Genomic DNA, 20,350 nt, shown 5'->3' with positions numbered 1-20,350 from the left:
CCCCATAATTCAAACATCCCCATTTATGGTCCCAGCAGCTTATGGCTAAGCATTCACTGCGAAAGACCTGAACAACATTACCCAGTGCTCTGTTTTTGGCTTGTTGAACCCAGCAGGTTCCTCAGGGGCCACTTTGAGTCCTTGAAGTTCCTGGTAAGGGAGAGTCTCCTTCTCAGGCTCTGAAGATGCCATGCTCATGGGAAAAGGGCTGTCAGGCATCGGGATGAACTCCGCATTCTCCAGCTCCTGGACACACCAAAGCAGGACTGTTAGGTATGTTCCCCTTCTCGTTACTGGCCTAATCAAGCAGTGCACCAGTACCCTCTTGTGGTAAAAAAGGAGCTAGGCCTAAAAAGCTCCCCACACAGCACAGGCCTGAGAATGTTTCTGCGCATGTCCTACAGGCACGGCACTTGCTCTTCTCCAGCCTCAAACCCCACTTCAGGGCATTCCTGAGATACCACATTACCTTCCGCAGCCAGCCAGGGCAGGAGCTGCTGTCGCCACTGTTGCCTCCCTTGGCTTCTGTGGTGCTGATCCAGCCCCCCATGCCCCGGTCTGCTTCCATGGTTCCCCGAAAGCCTCCGCTGGGATCAGGGGTCTCAGCTTCACGTTCGTTTTCCTCTTCCTCTCCTCCTCCAGTTGTGCAGCTCTGAGTCACTAGCAAACAACAGTGACAACTTCACACTTGCCCACCCCTGCTATTCCTCCGGTGCCAAACCCAATCTGGAGCAGAGAAAATGCAGAAATGAGGGCTGTAAAGCCATAGTGGGAGCACGTGCTGGTGGCATCTCCCTCAGCAGCTGCTTATCTCCTAACACTCCCTGCAGGCCACCCCAGGAAGGCTTGTGCACAGCAGTCTTTTGCAGCAGCATCTTGGCCCCAGCCCTCCCACAGGTCCAAGACACAGGACTGCATCTCTGCAGCAGCTGGCACAGAACCCCCTTCTCTTATCAGCTCCCCTCAGCAATTTGCTCTCAGCTTTTCCTTGTCAAATCAAAGATTCTCAGCTCCGAAGGCCTCACTGCATCCATGTACTTCCTCCTCTGCTTCACTTCTCTCCTTCCCCCCAGCCTTGGGCCTTCCCTTCCAACGCAGAGCAGCAATTACATTTCTCTGAGCTCTTCTGTGAGGCCTTTCAAAGGCAGAGCAGCAGAACCAAGCTCACCACCAAACTACCTTAAAACGCAGCTCCCCAGGGCAGGTTACTCACCAGTACCGATGGACAGGCTGCTGCTGTTGGAGCGGATGGTTTTAGAGTTCAGCACCTTTTCTGCAGGGAGAACAAACAGCATTTCAGTTAGAGAGCCATAAAGAAAGCAAAGGAACTGCTGCAGACAGCACACAACAAAGGCGGTGTCATAAGACCTAGAGCTCCGAGCAGCTTGGCACATTTCCCCCAAGCCACCTGGCCTGTCCCCAGGCAGGTTTTAGAGTCTAGCCCCTGGCAAGCAACACGTCATCATAACCAAGACGCCCCAAATTTCATCCTAAACCTGCACTTACCAACCACGATGATGGTATGCCAGCCGCGGCATGACAGGTCTGGAACGTGATGCAAAGACCCAAATATTGGCCGAGGCCACGAGGTGCAGATATCCGAGCCATGCGCTCTCTCCGTCGGTGTCATCGCCAGACGCCCATTCCCGCCGTTACCCCAGGCGAAGATATGGTTGTCTGAGGAGAGAGAAATTCAGGAGACTCAATTCGCTTGCTCCCTGTCAGCCTGTAATCGTTACAGGGATCGCTGCCCCTCTGTTGTAACTGCTGCCCCAAAGCACTTGATCTACCAGCTCCGTTTTGCCAATGGGAGGACAAACTGGTAACAAATCTAAGAGGCAGCCTCCAAGCCAGCACTCTGCAGCCCAAGGGATAGGAAATGCTTGCTGCTGCACCAGGACAATGCAGAGCTGGGGCACAGACAGTCCCAGTCTAGGAAGATTTTTTTTATTTCAGAGCAGTGCTGTGGAGGTAGTCCAGAAAATGCACAGTGGGAGCCCGTTAACCACCCTGTAGATCCAGTCCCAAAGACCCCACCACAACCTGGTAAAGACCCACTCACCATCGGTAGCAGCTATGGTGAATTCATCGCCGCATGAAACCCTGATCACCTGCTTGCCCCCCAGGGGGCCCGCCAGCAGGTTAATTCCCAGGTGCTTCTTATAGTCCCCAACACCAAGCTGTCCGCACTTGTTGGAGCCGAAGGTCAGCAGGCGGCCTCGCTCTGAGAGGAGGAACGAGGAGACAGTCACAGCGAGGGCCCGACGTGGAAGCAGCCATGCACGCAGAGAACTAGCAGCAACAGCCCACGACCACGAAGGTCTCTGCTGAGAAGCCAGCCAGGCCAGGAGGGAACAGTGCCAGCCGAGAGGGACGGCTTCAGCCTGGGAACACCGCCCCAGTTCCTTCTCCCTTTGCTCCCCTGTTTTGATGCTGAGGACTGGGACTCCTCGCAAACCTCTGACTGAGGTAGGCTTTGCCCAAGTGACACCAATCAAACGATTCCTCCACTATCCCAGAGGATAATGGATATCACATAACTCTCCCCATATTTTTTTTCTTAAAAGAAGAAAAAACAAAACAAATGGAGGGTTAATCCAGCAGCTGATGCTTCTGCTTCAGCTGAGGAACAGATATTCTCAGTTCCTGGAGCAGGCATGAGCCCAGCTACCAAGAGCATAACCTTCAGTGTCAAGGGGCTGAAAATCACAGCATTGATAGCGCTGCTTCACCAAGAGAAGCCAGGCTGCAAGGGGAAAGGTGATGTAAAGGAATCAGGCAACCAGTATTCATTCCTTAGTGCATGTGGCTCACCATCAATGGACGCTGTGTGCGTCTTGCCTGGAGAAATGGTTCGGATCTTGTAGAAGGAGAGCTGCTTGGCCAGGGTAAGCGAAGTAGCATAGGGCACCTCACAGTACGTCTGAGAACGGACAGAAGGGGGAGCACAGGGTGAAGGACCACGCATTCATCTGCTAAGACCTACTCAAGCAGGTCTTGGCAGACCACATTAACCACATTAAGTCCCAACACAGGTATGGAAAACCTCACGAGTGACGTGGAATCTGTCCGAAGTTCCCCTGGAGCAGCTCACTACCTGTTTCACTACCTCGGATCTGACACAAGCCCACAGGGCAGCCAGGAAGCTGAGGAACAATTTGCCTCTCCCCCCAGTACCAGCACTCATTGTCTTTTACTGGAACTAACAAATTGGCACTAATCTAATGAACTGTCACAAGACCTTCATTTCCCTGTACGCTACTGACTGCTGGAAGCTGAAGTCGGGGTACCAAATGCACTTACATCATGGTTAATTATCCCCGACGTGCACTGATTCAGGCCCAGCTTGTTGAACTCGTTGAGTCCGCACGCCAACACTTTGCCTGTCTGGGTGAGCAGGAAGGTCCCATCGCAGCCACAGTGAACGGACACAATGGTCAAAGTCTTTGGAACATCCACCTGTGCGGAAGAAACACATCCTGAGAAAAACAAAATGCCAATACCTACCACACAGAAGCCAGCATACAAAAAGCATACTGGGTTGGAAAGCTGCAGTTCCGCTGGCCTGAGCACTAACAGCTCTTAATTCTGTTGGTTTGAGGAAGTCTAAAAGCATCTTAAAGTATCTAGGATACTGAAGTGCTGGTAGCAGTGCAGAAATTCAAGGCATTCTTGACCTTGTGTGCAGACACCTCCGAGCCAGCAGAGGAACCAGCAGTGTGCTGGACAGGCATCCCAGCCAGCAGGGGCCTACGAGCACCAGACCCAGGAGGCAAGGAGGGCTGGGGCTGTGCTGTGTGGGTACAACACTGCGTGGCTGCAGATATTTGGCTACCAGGCACACCTTTCCTGCTTTCTGACCCTCGGAGGGTTAGCTTACCTCGATTATCTCTTGCACTGTGTTTCAAGAGGGTTTTTACTTTGAACTCATCTTATTGAACTCATATTGTGTGAAATTCAAAGACTCACAGTTGTTTGCAGTGCTGTGAGTTTCCTGTACAGACCTGCAGCACACAATTTAGTATTTCCTACTATGATTTCTAAAATACTAAGTTCAGCATTTCCAGTTTCAGCTTGGAGATGAGCTCTAAGTCATCATACTGGCTAGTTTGGAAGTAGCACATCCCTTTGCCATCATCTCTGGGGATAAATGAAGTGAAAATAAAACCCTTGCAAACTCTGCGATACCTCAAAAACAAACAAACAAACCAAAACAAAAACGCCTGAGCCTCAGGCAGCTAATATTTCCAAACAGCAACTAATCTGAAGTTATGTCCGTGCAGATTTTGGGAAGGAGCAGTCTCAGGAGTTCTACCTTCTGAGGCGTGTAGTGATCTTCTTCTGAATCCAAGCCCAAGCGCCCTGCATCAGTGAAAACAGACCAGTTAGAAACGGCCTCAGAAGGTAACCCAGCCCTAAGAAATGGTACGGTCTCTCCCTGGTTCTAAATCTCCCAACAGAACGAGGAACCTGCCCCCTGTACACACCACTGCCTGCCAATCCTGATGGCAATCTAACCCTGCTCACAGAATGACTGCCCGACCCACAAGGAATTCCCGTTAATTTGGGAAAGAAAGTCCCACAGAAACAACGTTCTTTGTCCCCCAGCACATCAGTCAGCCCTCACCACGCCCAGCACTGCACACCACCTGCACCAAGCTGCCTGGAGCAGCGCCTTTAGGTCCTAGGGAAACAACTTACCGTACTCCCCACAGCCCCACGTGTAAACCTCTCTGTTCCTGGTCAGCACCGCCACGTGGTTATCTCCACACGAGACCTGCTCCACGGGGTTGGTAAGGAAGAAGTCCAGCTGCAGGGGCTCGAGTACTTCAGAGCCGTGAGCCTTGTCAACGCCAATGCAACCGTAATAGTCTGAGCCAAAGGCATACACCTGGCCCTCATCTGCAGGAGGTAACAGAAGCTCAGTCAGCACACAGAGCTTGTATTAGGCTGTGCGTTAACCTCTTAGGACATGGTCAGAGCAACCTATTTTCTGTTATCACCCTCCTTTTTCATGCAGAATAATGTCAGCAGGAAGGTACGGAGTCCTTTCTTGATGACAGTAAGATGGATGATCATGCGCTAGTTGTATCTTGGATACAACTCTTCTTTCTTCTTTTATGGGGCTTTCTCACCCACACAAACATGTGTACTATCTTGGATTGGGGCTCGTCTGCCTTTAATACAGTGTACGTGTGGAGCCAACATACACAGCACTAAGAGCAAGGACTCTGCACGGCCACGAGGAGCTGTGCTCAACACCCATCTTCATCACCAAATAGGGGAAAAAAACACACCCAGACTTCTTGGGAGTCAACATTTTCCCCTGAACATTCATCTATCTCCACTATTGCATCTGTGCTCTATAAAACTGAAGGGTGACACGTGGAACTTTCTCCTTTTCTCCTCATCTTACTGTGAAAGCCAACAAGGCCCAGCAGAGCGAAGCGAGGGGATGGCGGCCCCCTCCCAGCTCTCACCTGTGATGCACACTGTGAAATCATCTCCGCAGGACACCTGGCGGATGGCTTTTCCTTGAAGCTTCTCCACGTGCTTTGGCTGCCGGTAGGATGCTCTGTCTCCATGGCCCAGCTGTCCATGCAGCTTGGTGCCCCCCTGCATATTCTGCAAGACAAAACCATCCACAGGTAAGCATCCACAGCTCCAGAGAAGGTGCTAATACTTACAACACCTCCAAGGAACAACAGAAGACAGCAAAGAACAAGAGAAAGTGTTAACTACCCCATGGAAGAGACTGCTAACTATGTGGAACAACAGCAGGCAACATTTTAAACAGCAGCACAGGTTTTTAGGCAGTTGTGCACTAATGACTGATGCGGTGTCAGGACAGCAGCTTTAAGCAGAGGTGAGGAATCCTATTCTCATCTGCCAGGCTACAGAGTCCACCTCCCTGCTGCAGGACTGCAATTCATCCTTCAGCTTTTTAATCTAAATTCTAATGGCTGCAGAGAAGCCTATAACATTAAACAAATGCCTTGAAAGTGGCCAGATCTACCAATCTGCAGAGGAAAAAAAAAATCAAAAAACTTTGAGTAGTGTTAAAGCTGAAACTAAAATATTAATAACCAGCTCAAAGTTTTCAGTGGCCATTCTTGTAGGAATATCCAGCAAGTGACATTAAATTGTTCTCTTCCTGTTTGGATCTCTTCCTTCTCTTACCCATCTACTAGAATTTTCTGGTCTGTCTTAACATATTCTGTATCATCGGTGCAAAAGCCTGCGTAAACCTGGAGATGCAGAATACCTCCGTGTCACTGACCATCTCAGTCCAAGAATTTGGTTGTTTTAAAGGCATTAGATGCCACCACGTCTTTGTTCACTTAAAGCTACTGCAGAATTTCCACTCATAATAAGAAGCAGAGATGTTTAGTATGAGACAGCTCTGGTTTCATCCACAAGCTGCTTCGCAGGTGACATCTCCACTACAGTGAAGGCACCCATCCCAACCCTCCTGGTCTTCCAAAACATTCCTCAAAAATATACAAGGCAACAGAGTATCACAAATCCTCCACTGCATTTCTAGTAGTCAGGAAGGTGAAAAAGAGATGTCTGACTCTGTCTGGGCCTACAGGCCCACCACCAACAATCCCCAAGCGCACAAACAACCTCCAACACACCTCCTGGCATGTTGGAAAATTTCACCCCAAACCACATTTGTCTTGGGAGACCAGATGGCCTCCAGCAGTGCCCGCTGCAATCACATTTCTCCCTGTGCTGCTCATCCATCTGATCCTAACAAGCTCACGACGGATGAGCAGTGGATCAGGACCCTCCCCCCACCCACTGCCCCCTTCCTGCAGTTTCTCTCACTTACCACCCAGGTGTAGAGCTCCTTCTCCACCGTCACCACAGCAAAATGAGTGTTACCAGCACACACCTGGCGTGCGCTGCAGCCACTTTTGATGGCATCCAGCTTCTGGGGGGTGGACTTCCCGCCCCCCCAAACATACACCTCACTAGTGCGCGAAGTCACCACTGCGATGGGAGCCTCGTTCATGGTGCTCGACCTGCACAAGGACCCCCCCCACAAAACACACGCTTTTAGTAATTTTGAGATCACTGTCATTACACAGTTTCCTACTGCTCTCTCCCAATTTCCAAAAGCCCAAGCTGCAGCCCTTCGCAACCATTCATGGTTTGTATTTCCACAAAACACTCTGTTATTGTTTTGAGGCCTCAACTGCTATAGACAGGCTCAGGATCAGATATGGCTCAGAGCAGAAGAGAAAATAGGCTCCGGTGAGCATTAAAGGAAGCCTACAATCCAACTGAGGGCATAAAAAGAAGCAAACACCTGGGCTTTCAGTGAGTGGCCATGGACTTGTTCTCAATTCTGAAAAAAAATAGTCAGGAAATTTTGCTCAAAAACCAGCAACATCCAAAAGCTGATAATTTCCCTCTATCTCCTCTTTAAATTACAGGCATTCCATCTGAGGGAAAAATGTAACTCTTCAATGCAGACAGGAATCAATTCACAAACAGATTGCAAAATGGAAGTTGTAATCAAAGTAAACAGCTTGTGAGCAACTCGCCAACTGGAACAACCTCACCTAAAGTGCTCAGATAGAATTTGACCTTTTTTTCCTGATAAATTTGGAAGCACTATCTGATAATTCAAGAGAGGTATGTCACATGTATGCAGCTTTACATGTCACAGAAACTATCTGCTTCATGGAGCAACCCCGCTTACAGTCTTGTTGGGGGCTGGGCAGAACCTCTGCACACATCCAGTTCTATGGAAGATATCCATGTTCATTTCATAGTCAACAAATAGGTAGCTCGATTTCTCCTGCTCAAGGAAATCTGCCTGAAAGCAGGGATTTACGTTACAGCCTCAGATATGTGGGCTGTGACGTCTACATCCGCAGCAAGACAGATTACAGCTGTGAGGACCTGCTGAGGTAAGGGGCCAGCCATACACAGATGCAAGACATAAAAGGCAGAGTAAAATGTGGGACAACAACCACGTAACAAATTTGTCAAATTCCTAGCGTTTAGGGATCTTGTAAACAACACCATCCCATTAAGGTTGTCACAGACTAACACTCAGCAAAGTTCCTCTCCGGGGAGCTGTTCTATCCCAACTTCCTTTCAAACATATGCCCAAATAATTACCTCGGTCGCTTATTTGGCCCATTAAGCAGTGTGACTTTCTCTTCCATCTCCCTGCCAAAGGACAAAAAACATTTTAGGAAACAGCAACACATCTCCCAAAGCAATTTACTGATGAGCAGCATGCACAGACTGCTTTCCTTTCCTATAAAATGCTGCTCCCTCTTGGAGGAAACGTGGCAGCTTATTACCAGCTCCTAGCAATACACAAAGTAGGGCAGAAGTAATGTGCCATAAAGCTAACAAACTTCCAGGAGTGCAGAGGACAAACTAGATAATTACCAGGACTTGGCCAACCAATACTTGTATTGCAATAGAATTATCTTAAAAGGCTACTTATTACCAGGATTTGGGATTTATGTTTATATAGTGCTTCCAGCAAGACAAAACTCAAGCTTTGGTGACCACCAAGTAGCAATTTCAGCATAAAGGATTAAGCCTACTGCCCTCCAGGCAACCAAAGTGGGATTCAAACAGTCCAAAATTCTGTTCCACCTTTCATAAAAAGACAGTGCAGGCAGGCTGGTTGTCAAACGAAGCTACAGTGGACCACTTTCAATGCAATTCCCTCAGGAAAAAGGAGGCACAGGAAAAAAGTGAAAGTGTCTACACTGTATGAGACATATTATGAAAGGCCTTTTTCAATGACCAGGTGAGGATCTAAGTCTAAAGCTCCATTCAGAGACTCGAAGAACAAGAACCAGCATTCCTGAAAGGACTGTCAGAATGGGATGGCTCAAGGTTCCCAGTACAACAGCTTCTGAGACAAGAGGTGCAGAGACCTCTCATGTACCAACAAGACAAGGATTGATCAGGAAACAAGACAACAAAATTGCCCTTCTCTCCTAAAGAAGGTGAAATGTACTTCAACAACTGCCTTGCATCAGGCCAAATTAACTCGTGGACTTTGCTTCAAAATTGTAAATGCTACTTTTTTGCCACCGGGCCCGTCCAGGTTTCAGGCAACACCATCCATCCCATTACCTCCTCCGTTTGCTGAGGATGGGCTGTTCCAGCAGTTCATCTGCAGTAGGTCTTTTCTCTGGATCCTGAAAGAGGTGAGCAACAAGTCATTCTCTAGGGAATGCTCATCACCTACAGTGATGACTGAACCTTGGTCCGAGGTTGCAGGGACCTTCTACCCTCACTCCCCTCAGAAGGGAAAGGAATTAATCAGATATTCGGAATGAATAGGGATAAATGCCAGGGATGTACAGTACAGACTTCCCCACTCTGAAGGTATCCATACTAGGTTTGCTTCCAAAAAATTAATTTTCTACAGAAACCCAGAGTTACGGTCAGAAAGCCAGAACCTTAAGTGGCAGTACTGGGATGATGCTCTCATCTCCACAACACTGCGTGAGAAAATAATTGCTTCTGCCAGCCTGTACAGTAATTGTAACCAGAGCAAACCCAGCATCCCTCCAGAGCCTGCAGGGCTGAAAGGCAGCTTGAGATGATGCTCTTAGACAGCCGGAGGAAGCCCAGCCTTAGTGAAGCCTCAGGCCTCAAAGAAATTATCCTGTACCAACAGCCCTCGTGCTGAAACAGGCACATCATTCCCCTTCGACCCTGAACTCAGGAAGCTGGGCAGGGGAGTCTGAAAATTAAGAAGTATTTCACCAACCTGGTCAAGGCAGGAATGCACCATCTGGATTAGCTCCCGAGAGTAGACAGTGGAATCAACCTCCATGGCGCGATTCCCCTGTACAATCTTCACGCAAAGGTTCAGGGGATTCTAGGCAAACAACAACAAAAACAAACAAACAAAAAAACCAAACAACAACAAAAAAATAGAAACCATCAGTTCTCTGATCAGAACATATCCCTCTTCTTCCCTGCCTATGAGGTTCTCCAGAATCCTAATAGTTCCTGCAGGAACGGTACCCCTGATAACCAGGACTTGGTGGCAACATGCACTTTTTCACCAAATCCCCTGCCAGTGGAGGGAGGACAGATTCCCCCCTGCACGCAAGCTCCTACAGAGCATGTTGCCATTAAAACACCACACAGCAGCACAGTCACTGTGCGCTCAGTAGCTGTGATGAGAGGAAGTCAGGAAATGATGTATTTTCACATGACTAAGAGTTACAGAATCCTACACTGTGTCAGCCTGCAGCTTTTCCCACCTGATGCCACAAGCAGGCAAATCACATATTCCAGCCAGCAATGCTCCCTTTTACTGCTTCCCTGCCAGCCTGACCACTCTTCTCTTGCACCCAAACTTTGGGAAAGGGAAACAGGACAAATTCCTATGAAACTCGAAGGCAGCAAGTTTTCCCTACAGAATGTTGCACAGAAAATTCATAGCTAGTAATGCTTGGGGAAAAAAAAGAAAAACAAACAAACAAACAAACAAACAAAAAAACAAAAAAACAAACAACCAGCCCTACACAATCACAAACTTCCCCCTTGTGGAGAAAAGGATGTTTCACTCGCAACCAGGAGGCAAATGAGCACAGTTTACAATCTGCATCTGGTAAACCCAGAGCTGCAGACAAGGAGGGGTTTGGCAGATGCCACAGAGGCACCTGGAGTCTAGGGTAGGGGAAATCTTGCAGACAATCTCTGGCTGTTGTTGGCAATCCCAAACCACTGTTTTCTTAATCAGCAGATTGGAACAACGAAAGAAAACAAGTGTATAACACAGGGTGATAAAAACAAGGTTATTCAGTCCATCCTGGTTTGCAGACTTACAGTAGCATCAAAGGTCCTCTTCAAAGTAAGAAGCTCAAAGATGACACAGCCCACAGCCCAGATATCTGATTTGAAGTTGTATTTCACACCCTGGCAGAGTTCTGGGGACATGTAGTAAGGAGTTCCCACCAGCTAGAAAAAAAAAAAAAAAAATCTGAAAATCATAAACAATCCAGCATTTTTCAGTTCTGAAGCTCTGTGTCCATCCTCTTCACACAGGCCCTCGAGCATCAGGGCTCGGCACAGCCCCGACACGCAGCACTAGTGACACAGGTGACTCACCCCACCATGTGCTGGAGGGATGGGAACAACAACCACGTTTCTTCCCTTCTCACCCACAACCCTGGGCCTGCGTTTCTTAGAAGCTCCTAGACACTACTGCTCAGATTCTGATGTGGCACATACTTCTCAGAAGAGCAGCAGTCACGACAACACAGCAAGGACTTGTCCCTCTCTTACATATCGAGGCAAAACATATTGGGGCAAAAATGCCCCAAATCCAAAACCCCAGCACTTAAATAGAGAAGCCCTTCCAGCTACAACAGAAATAGTGGCAGAGCTCAAAGTCACAATGAGGAGACACAGAAAGAGCACGACAAAAGGTGTAAAAATGAAGCTGCCGTGAACAGAGCTCATTTCCTAGCAAGCAAGCAGACAGTGAAATAAAGTGAAAAAGACAGAATTTAAGAGAGGAGGAAATATTTATAGCTGCCCTCTTCAACTCTGAGCAAAGCTCCAAGGATTACAAAGGCTGTGGCTTTCATTAGCCTCTAATAGTACACCTGAAACCTAACAGGCACATTCCGAATCTGTCGCCTACCTTCCATTTCCTTTGACGCAGCATGACAGCTACAGAGCTGCACGAGTCCTAACCACAGGAAGGGTTAGAACCCCAGCTAGCTGGAATATCCTAGGGAGAACTAGGACACTGCACCTACACTGCCCTGTGCTTAAAAAACGTGCAAGACATTTTTCTGTATCTTCCCTGGTAACTGGGAGAAACGGGGGATACGTTAAGAAATGAGCTGTCAGTAAGCAACATGTATGTGTTTCACAAAAACATAAAGGTGTAAATATTTTACAAAATCATGATTTGAATGTTACAATTACAAACTTCATCATGAAAAACAGTAATAACAACTGGTTTGCACTCATTTTGCAACACACAATTTCCTGACTGCCATTGGCTATTACACCACAAAGCGCAGAGCTAGCCTACAGCACCAACAACAGATACAGGAAGAAAGGGGGTTGAAAGTATTTACTTCAAAATCTTTCAGTAGTGAAGAAGGAGGGGGGAAAAAAGCTCATATGTGTAGATAAACATATATAACATAGGCAAAAAAAAACAACAGGTAATTTATAACACAGCTGGCGGTTCCTCTGAGAGCCAGAAAGCCGTGAAAAATGTGATGAAACACAAATGGTTTTGCTATAGCCCAGCTTAGGAAGTGCTTTATGCAGTAGCCCCAAGTTCCATTTACTGTCCAACTGCACAATAACGTTCATATTCTGGAAGGAAGTTGGCAAGTGTTTAACTGCACATCCTAACAGAACACCAATAACTTGCGTTAAGTCCAATTATAAGGCCTGGTAAAGGGAAATGCAAGCTGGCTTGCATCCTAAACTGTAATAAAAGCCTTTAGCAGATAGAAATTCCAGACAATGCCTTCCTTTCCAAGCCCAGTGCTCAACCACAGAAATTAATGGAGCTGAGAAATCTAAGCAGAGCCTTTCAGGTGCCTGCAATACAGCTTATCCTGTTTCATAACTCTGGCTGTGAAACTGCTTTCTGGAAGGGTCTGGAAATAAGCCAAACTTGACAGCCTTCTGCTAGAATTAATCTCCTGTGCAAGCTTTGTCCCCCTCCTCCTCCCCAACAAGAGCATTACTAATAACCTATACTAACTATCTTCTTACCATAAGAAGCACACGTGCCTCTCTTGCTTCTCCGTAATTCAGTTCAGAGTCTACATATCAAAGAGATAGGAGGCACGGTGCAATCTCAGACAAACACAGCCGAGCAATCTCAGACCTAACTGAGGCAAAAATACCCGTTAGCACAGCAGAATGACCAGGTTGACTTAACTTGCTACAATGGGCTTAATGAGCACTGAGGGAGTTTATTGATGTGACTATGCTGCTGTCTGTGTGCCCTCCGATACCAACACCTTCATCTTACATAGATTCACCTTTGGAACTCCCGTACTAGGTACCAGGGAAAGAACAGCGCTCTCTAACCTAGCTGTGCTGGCTCTGGTACAGCTCCATGCCCACGGTGTCACTTATCTTTAGCCTGCTGTTCCTTTGCAGAGAGAGAGACCTCCAAAAGATAACCTGGGAGCAAGGATAACTGCAGGCTGCAACACATCAGCAAATCTGCCCATGTCAGTGAGATAAGTTACGTAGAGAGGGGAAGGAAAAACAGCATACAAGCAGCAAGAAAGTTCAGCATTCCTGGTCTTCTGCTAGGCATGCAGAGATGAAAGGGAAAAAAACAAAACCCACTGGGTTCTGCACAAAAGACATCAGATACTCACAGTCTCGGCCATGGAGTACTCAGAGTTCAGCTTCTTTGCCAACCCATAGTCTCCCAGTTTAATCAGGTTTGCCTTGGTTAGAAAGATATTTAATGTCTTTATATCTCTGAAAGGAGACAGAAAAATGCAGATGTTCAAACACACTTCCAGATTTCTCAACTTTCCACATACTCCCACACTCCCCCTCCCTCCCCATGAGGTAACTTCTGCTCTAACAGCAGACAGCTCCAACAGCTCACCAAAGGCAATCTGACCCCAGGTACTGGGGCAGTAAATGTAGCTATATTATCATATGCCCACAAAAACAAAACACAGTCTAAAAAGTTCAGGCTTCCAGACACCTATATAAAAGCCATAAACATGGTTCTTTTCCTCCTCTCAGCCTCTTCTCAGTTGAAGGCCACTGAACAACTCTTATTTTCCCTGCTTTAATAAAATGACCCAAGCCAGGTGTCTCTGAGCTCACTCAAAAATATGTATGCATGTAAATATAAACATACACACACGAGGTGTGAAACAGATGCCACTCTAGATCTTAAGCATAACATCCCTCTACCTTACACCTGAGGAACAACTCTGTAATTATAGCATGATGTACTACGCCCCAAAGATCAAGTCTGATGGCCACAAAAATGTGGAACACCAAAACTCATTGCAAACATTTTGTCCCAGACAGAACAGCTTATACGTAGATTCACAGATCAACACAGGGAGGAAGCCCCCACAGCATGATTTGCTTCCCATGGCTGATGCTTCTTAACACCCCCTTTGCCTAACGTACCATCAACAACTTCCCAGTGCAGAGCAGGACACCACCAAGTAAAGCAGCACTTTGCATTCATCCACTTGGGGCATCGCAAAGTCCTGGGTCACTCTGACAATGTCTGCAGCAGAAGGAAATCACTGCAAACATTTAAATATCCGTTCAATTCATTGTTATGGAAGGATCTGGGGCCACGCATGTTCCTAGACCACGAACCCTGCTGTGAAGATGGGCACCAGAGGTGATAAGCAGGAAATTACAGCAAAGCAGGACAGACACGACATCTGCTGTAGGCCAAAAGCATAGGCACTGCTTCGTGGAGTGTAAGGTACCAACTCCTCGTTATCGAGACTTGCTAGTTACGAGATTCAGAATGGCAGCAGCAAGGATGCTGTCTCAAAGACATGTCCTCACACGGTCACAGAAGGAAGTTGTGCAGCACGCGACCCAGCCTTGCTGGAAAGGGCTGTCTGCGTGCGGTACTCCCACACCCCTGCAGCCTCCTCACTCTGCCCACAAGCTGGGCACTCCTGGAGCACACACAAGCGATGAAATTTACCCCTGCCAAACAGAAAAAGCTAACTAGTTCCTCACTAAAACCTCAGAGTCCGTGTCTGAATTACCACTACCTGCTAACAAGCTGTATTGAAAACCTTCACCCGGGTATCTTATAGCAAAGCATCAATGCAGTCTTCACCCTCCTCAGCCTCCAGGAACTACAGAAGGATGTACACAGCAGTCTGAAGCTATTCCTGGTGGAGCAGGTGGGAAGTGCCCTTGGCCAGCAGTAACTGTTCTTCCTACCCACTTCAGCAAACATCATTCATGTGCTGTGGCAATAAAGGGCCAGTCGATTCCTTTCCCATATGGATTAACTCCTCATTCTCAGAAGTGCAGAGACAAGCGTTCCGTTTTCAAATAAAAGACTTCTTCCATGTTTATTACAATACTGCTTCTACCCCAATAAAAAAGTCTTTACAGAAGTGATATTTAGCATCTAAACAGTCCAGCTATGCTCTGAACAGGGAAACTGTTTGCTTTAAACACAGAAGCAAAGGTTACTCAACGGAGTAACTTACGTCCAGGAGTGGCAGGATGAGGCCATTACCTCAGCCTTACTCCACACCGCACTTACCTGTGAAGAATTCCTGCTCGGTGAATGCAGCTCACAGCCGAGGCAATTTGAAAGAGATACCAAAGCACCATCTGCAAAGGTAGGAATAGCAGGGAGGCTCAAAACCAAACAAATCAAAACAAAAATCCTCTGACATCTCTGACACAGAGAGGCACAGCAAGAAGACCTGACCATACCACTTAGATTCTCTTTTAGGAATATGAAAATGTGTCATTCCCTTGAGAATTTCCTATTATGGAAATCTCTGAAAAGATATTCCAAAGTGTAGCTTGGTCTAATGCCTTTCATAGTGCCTGTCCTGACAAACATCATTGAGTTCAACGAAAAAAAAAAAAAATTAGAAATGACAGCTAATGATCACATGGGAAAGATCTACAGTTGGAGTCTCTGGAATTTGAACTGTGACCATTCAGTATTCACTGTAAGCCAGAAGGCCTTAAAATGCTTTACATAAGATAAGTGTAATCATCAACCACATCCATCATGAGGTGGAAGCAGACAGCAGAAAATATGTTTAGAAAAAAAGAAACAAACAGAACAAAACAAAACAAAACAAAACAAAAACAAAGTGAGACAAGTTCAAAGTAACAACTCTGAAAAATAGAAAATGGTTACGAGAGAAACACTGCCAACCATGAATAAAGATTTTAAAGTGAAATTTTAGCCAAGATGGTAAGGTGACCAAAGTCAGTTGAGCTCTCCATTTCATTTTTCCTCCCTTGGAAATTTATACTGCCTAGAGACAGCCAAAGATGAAAATAAAAAAAGTTTCTGATAGTCCATAAACGTTTGCAATACTTAATGAGAGGAAGGATGTCAGTCCCCAGATTTATACAGAAAATTTCTAAGAGTGATACAGAAAGGAAAAAAAAAGTAGCATATTCATATAACCAGCCAGATGCCCAGAACATCCCCACCGCTCCCTCAAACCAGTCCAAATTACCTCTTCTTCAAACAATTTGTCCTTCTGCCGCAGGATCTTATCGTAGAGGTTCCCTCCTGTAATCATGAGTGAGTAAGGAAGACAGAAAAGATCATCTTGGTTAATGGCAGCAGTTACTCCGCTAGCTACTGCTGGAAATGCTCAAATCCCATAGGAGATCCGATGAATCACTACAGCTCTCCCTCCTTACCCTGCACTTACACTGCTCAGGCACTCACAAAACTAAGTTCTTCTTCTGCCTAAGAACTTCACCAGCATACCTAAGCTTAAGCAGAGATGATTCTTTCTCTAACACCACCATTCAATACTCTGAAAAGTGAATTGGTAAGGTTGGCTAGCATTCCCTATGTTTGTTTTTTTTTCCAACTTGTCAGCGCTTCTTGGGATATGCAGACATCTAGAACCTGTACCTAGAATCATGTGAGACTTTGTCCTGCTCAGCAGGAAAAAAAGAAGATAGTGTATTAAAAACAAAGCATCAAAACAACACAATTAAAAGTCACACAAGCCTCTGAAAACACAAATTATTGCCTTTCCCCACATACTGCCCAGCTCTGACCTGCCTCTCCATCTGCCCTGCCAAATACATTGACGAAGAAGTCACAAAATGTTGACAACAGCAGCGCAAGCCACAGAAACCTGAAGGCAGCAAACAGCTTCCTCAGGCACCTCACAGCTTCAAGACAAAAGACTGAAAAATCAAGGCGAGCTACAAGAAATGATGCAGAGTGCTGTAGGCAGTGAGACTCTCTGCCAGGTTAGCATCTTACCAGTAAATCCCAAATCTCTGGTCATATCCTGTTGCTATTCCATTTCCCCATTACTGTACATTACATCCTAACCGTAACAGAACACCAGGCCCTTGCCCGTTCCCACGGGTACAATACAAAGCAGCTTCCTGCTCTGTATCTTCCACGGGTCTGTCAAGTTGTAGACGTCCAGAAAGGGTGGCAATGGCTCCTCTGCCTCCTTGAGGGACTTTCAGCACTTCCACATAAAGCAGATTTTTCTGATATTCCGGTTAAGATTCACTTTGCATAATTCCTTCTCGTTCTGCCTTGCTATAATCTTCCAACATGCTTTTTTTTTCCAGCCTTATGTTCACGCTTGTAAATGATCTACGAATGACTCTTCACATTCACAATTTAACCAAAGTATTCGCTTCTGCCTCTTCTCATGAACCTTTCCTTGTGATTCAGGCTACACAGTTTTTTAGCAACTTCTGTTCCTCATCTTAATTTCATTCCATATTTTTTCTGCTTTTCTGAGCCAAAGTGCGGCACACCAAGTACTACATCACCAAAAACCTACACAAGGAGACGAATTAGCTCTTGACTCAGATAATCAATACCTCTATGCACACATACTGAAAGAAAACCAAATTACTTTCTTTTTTAGTTTCATCTAATCACATCGAAATTTTGAGCCTGTTCTCTCTTCAACAGATGTTTTATGGAATACTTCTTCCCAAATCTAGTTCAGATGTATTCAATTATGTTATTTCCATGATCAATCCGAGTCTTACGGTACCACTATATACGGATAGAACTGTGCAGAGGTCAATAACTCAGCTTCCTCACCTGTAAAATGGGGCTAATATCTACCCGGATCTTAAAGGCTTTCCCAGATCTCCAGAAAAAAAAAAGAAAAAGTGCCAATCTAACAGTAAAAACTCTGGATATTTAGTTACTCTTTTTGTCCTTGCTGTATTTTCAGATTCTGAGAAGTGCAACTAGTCCAGCCTTAGTTTACAAATTACAAATTATCTTGGGCTTGAACATTGTAACAAACAGAAATGTATACCACACATCCTCTCTCCATGTCCTGTGGCAAATTTATAATGGTCCCAAGCGTGTAGTCATTTTGGGGCAGGGAAATAACCCACAGAGTACTCCTAAATCAAAGAGCTAAAGCGTCCTTCCTCTTGCATTTGAGTCCACCTTGCATAGCAAAACACAGTGAGCTCGAGAGACAAAACCAGCTCTGGGCAATGTGTCAACCAGGGCGTTTGACAAGCCTGCCGCCCTCCCCAGACCCAGTGAAAGCTGTCTGTGTAAGGCGATGCCACCACGTCAGTGTTCTTTTCCATCAGAAAAAGCTTCTGCTGACAGCCCGAGGGTTAGCATAGCCCCCGAGCACGCACAGGACAGCTGGCCAGGTGTGCTGCCCCAAGCACCCCTGTAGGAAGCAGGCTGCAGGTCTGGGTAGGTTCCCTGTTCTGGGGTATCGGCTGAGCATTACCTCTCCTTCCAGCTGTCTAAGGGCAGCTCAGACCCTCGGATCAAGTCCTTCCACCTCCTCAGCTTACCCTGAGAACTCCAAATGACACCATCTGATCTGCTTTTGGATGAAACCTGGAGGTTTTCTCCACCACCACAAGGACTGGATTTTTATTATTTTTTAATAGTAAGCACAGAAGCTGATAGCACAAGACAGGAGAAAGTCCTGATCATGGTGTGCCAACAGATTTTCAAGCTTTGATTTATAATTGCCAAATGAAGGGGTCTGTTTAAGCGACACTGCTGAAAACCAGCCCCTGTACTGGCAGAGGGGCCCAAATACCCTCACAGACTTTTCCCACCACCCTCCTACAAGAGGGAAGGAAAGCACATTAGAAGCGTACGCCAGCAGTAACCCACTGCCCTCACTGCACCAGCTACGCAGAACGTACAAGAAAACATTTACTGCCTGAACTGCCTGCGCTAACTACTGGGCTTTTCTTGTGCACCTGAGACACAAAATCAACCAGAAGGATTCTCAATCTCTTCTTCCGGAGCTACGCAGCAGAATTCACCTCCATTCCTCCACTCCCCCAGGGATACCCTAGCAATACTCCCTGCAGGCTCTGTAGGAGGGTAACTCAGCAACGTAGCAGCCTCCTGTGTGTAAGTGGGAGCGGGGATCTCACCATTACAGTACTCCAGCTCAATCAGCAACGTGGTGTTATCCATGAAGTGATTGTAGTACGCAATGATGTTCTCGTGCTGCAACAGAGCAAGGATAACGATTTCATTCAAAGCATCACGACGCTCCTTTTCTGACAGACGGGTCAGGTCCACCTCCTTCCACACTACAAGTGAGTCATCCTGAAACACAAAAACATCTTTTAATTAAAAACACACTACTGCGAAGAGAACAACGTGTGCCTTTACGGCAGGAAATTAAAATTTCAGGAAAGGCAAACAGGCTTTCCTGCCTCTTAAAGGTTTCGGACAGAGATTCTTCACAACAATAAGCTCTGAGTTTTCCTACTTAGTGTTATGAGTAGTGGCTTGAAGCTGTTTTTCTAGCTGGCTGGCACTCCTTTTGAAAAAGGGAACGATGCTTCCAGGGAAGGGCCACAGGGTTTGTTTGGTTTCAGTGAAGACCAGACATACTCTGGTTCAATCAAAGGGAGATACTACCCTTCCGACCCTCTATTTACAGCACGTTGTACGAGGTCCCCAGCCACACAAGTACCCAGGGCACGACACCAAGCTTGGCTTGCCCCTGCCGGGCCCACCCAGGTGCACCTGGAGCCAATTCCTAGGGGCCCCCTGGGGCTGCCTTCCCCCAGGGAGACCCCAGGAGCCCGGCCAAGCCACGGCAGGCCCGGCTTTGGGGCCAGCTCCGCCTGCTCCCCCTGGAACCGTACTCCCGCGGCAGAGTTACCTGGATGAGGTGCCCCCACGTCCTCTGCGACTGGAAGAAAACGCAGAGAGACGAGCAAGCCGTTAGCGTCTGGGCAGCCGGCACCCTGCGGGCTGAGCGCCCGGAGCCCCGCGCCGCACCCGCGGGGCCTTCCTCGGGGGTAGGGGAGGAGGAGGAGGAGGAGGAGGAGGGGGAGGAGGAGGAGGAGGAGGAGGAAGGAGGGGGCCCGCCGCCGGCCTACCTCGGTGCGGCGGTACAGGGTGGCCTCGCCGAAGGCGCCGCGGCCCAGGATGCGGATGGGGATGTAGTGCAGCTCCTCCTGCTCGCCCGGCACGCCGCCGCCGCCGCGGGAGCCGGCCCGGCCCGAGGACTCGCTGCCGAAGTCGGAGCTGATGGAGTCGCAGTGCCGCTCGTACTCGCCCAGCGACATGGCGCCGGCTCGGCTCGCCTCGCCTCAGGCTCCCCTCAGCGCGGCCCCGCCGCTCGCTCCCTCCCTCCCTCAGCGCGGC

The 20,350-nt window shown here is 47.4% G+C and overlaps 1 protein-coding gene across 2 annotated transcripts in view; it reads right to left on the bottom strand.

Annotated features, from left to right (window-relative positions):
• Nucleotides 1-20,350, bottom strand: part of NEK9 (NIMA related kinase 9) — a 23,993-nt gene extending 3,643 nt beyond the window's left edge. The window contains exons 1-21 of one of the 2 annotated variants that reach the window (XM_084519601.1): nt 20,083-20,350; nt 19,863-19,892; nt 19,120-19,297; nt 16,212-16,267; nt 15,269-15,339; nt 13,371-13,476; nt 10,831-10,962; nt 9,761-9,871; nt 9,118-9,182; nt 8,137-8,187; nt 6,836-7,028; nt 5,481-5,625; nt 4,702-4,902; nt 4,316-4,362; nt 3,304-3,459; nt 2,815-2,923; nt 2,063-2,224; nt 1,507-1,677; nt 1,214-1,273; nt 470-660; nt 82-246 (exon numbers count right to left, since the gene is read on the bottom strand). In XM_084519601.1, the coding sequence (XP_084375727.1) occupies nt 82-246; nt 470-660; nt 1,214-1,273; nt 1,507-1,677; nt 2,063-2,224; nt 2,815-2,923; nt 3,304-3,459; nt 4,316-4,362; nt 4,702-4,902; nt 5,481-5,625; nt 6,836-7,028; nt 8,137-8,187; nt 9,118-9,182; nt 9,761-9,871; nt 10,831-10,962; nt 13,371-13,476; nt 15,269-15,339; nt 16,212-16,267; nt 19,120-19,297; nt 19,863-19,892; nt 20,083-20,271 (2,589 nt within the window). In that variant the 5' untranslated portion in view covers nt 20,272-20,350. The remainder of the gene's footprint in view (nt 1-81; nt 247-469; nt 661-1,213; nt 1,274-1,506; nt 1,678-2,062; nt 2,225-2,814; nt 2,924-3,303; nt 3,460-4,315; nt 4,363-4,701; nt 4,903-5,480; nt 5,626-6,835; nt 7,029-8,136; nt 8,188-9,117; nt 9,183-9,760; nt 9,872-10,830; nt 10,963-13,370; nt 13,477-15,268; nt 15,340-16,211; nt 16,268-19,119; nt 19,298-19,862; nt 19,893-20,082) is intronic. The other variant, XM_084519602.1, reaches the window with a different exon arrangement.

Source organism: Aythya ferina (genome assembly GCF_964211825.1).
Source record: "Aythya ferina genome assembly, chromosome: 5".
Lineage (NCBI taxonomy): Eukaryota > Metazoa > Chordata > Aves > Anseriformes > Anatidae > Aythya > Aythya ferina.
This window is presented reverse-complemented; position numbering and strand designations above follow the sequence as displayed.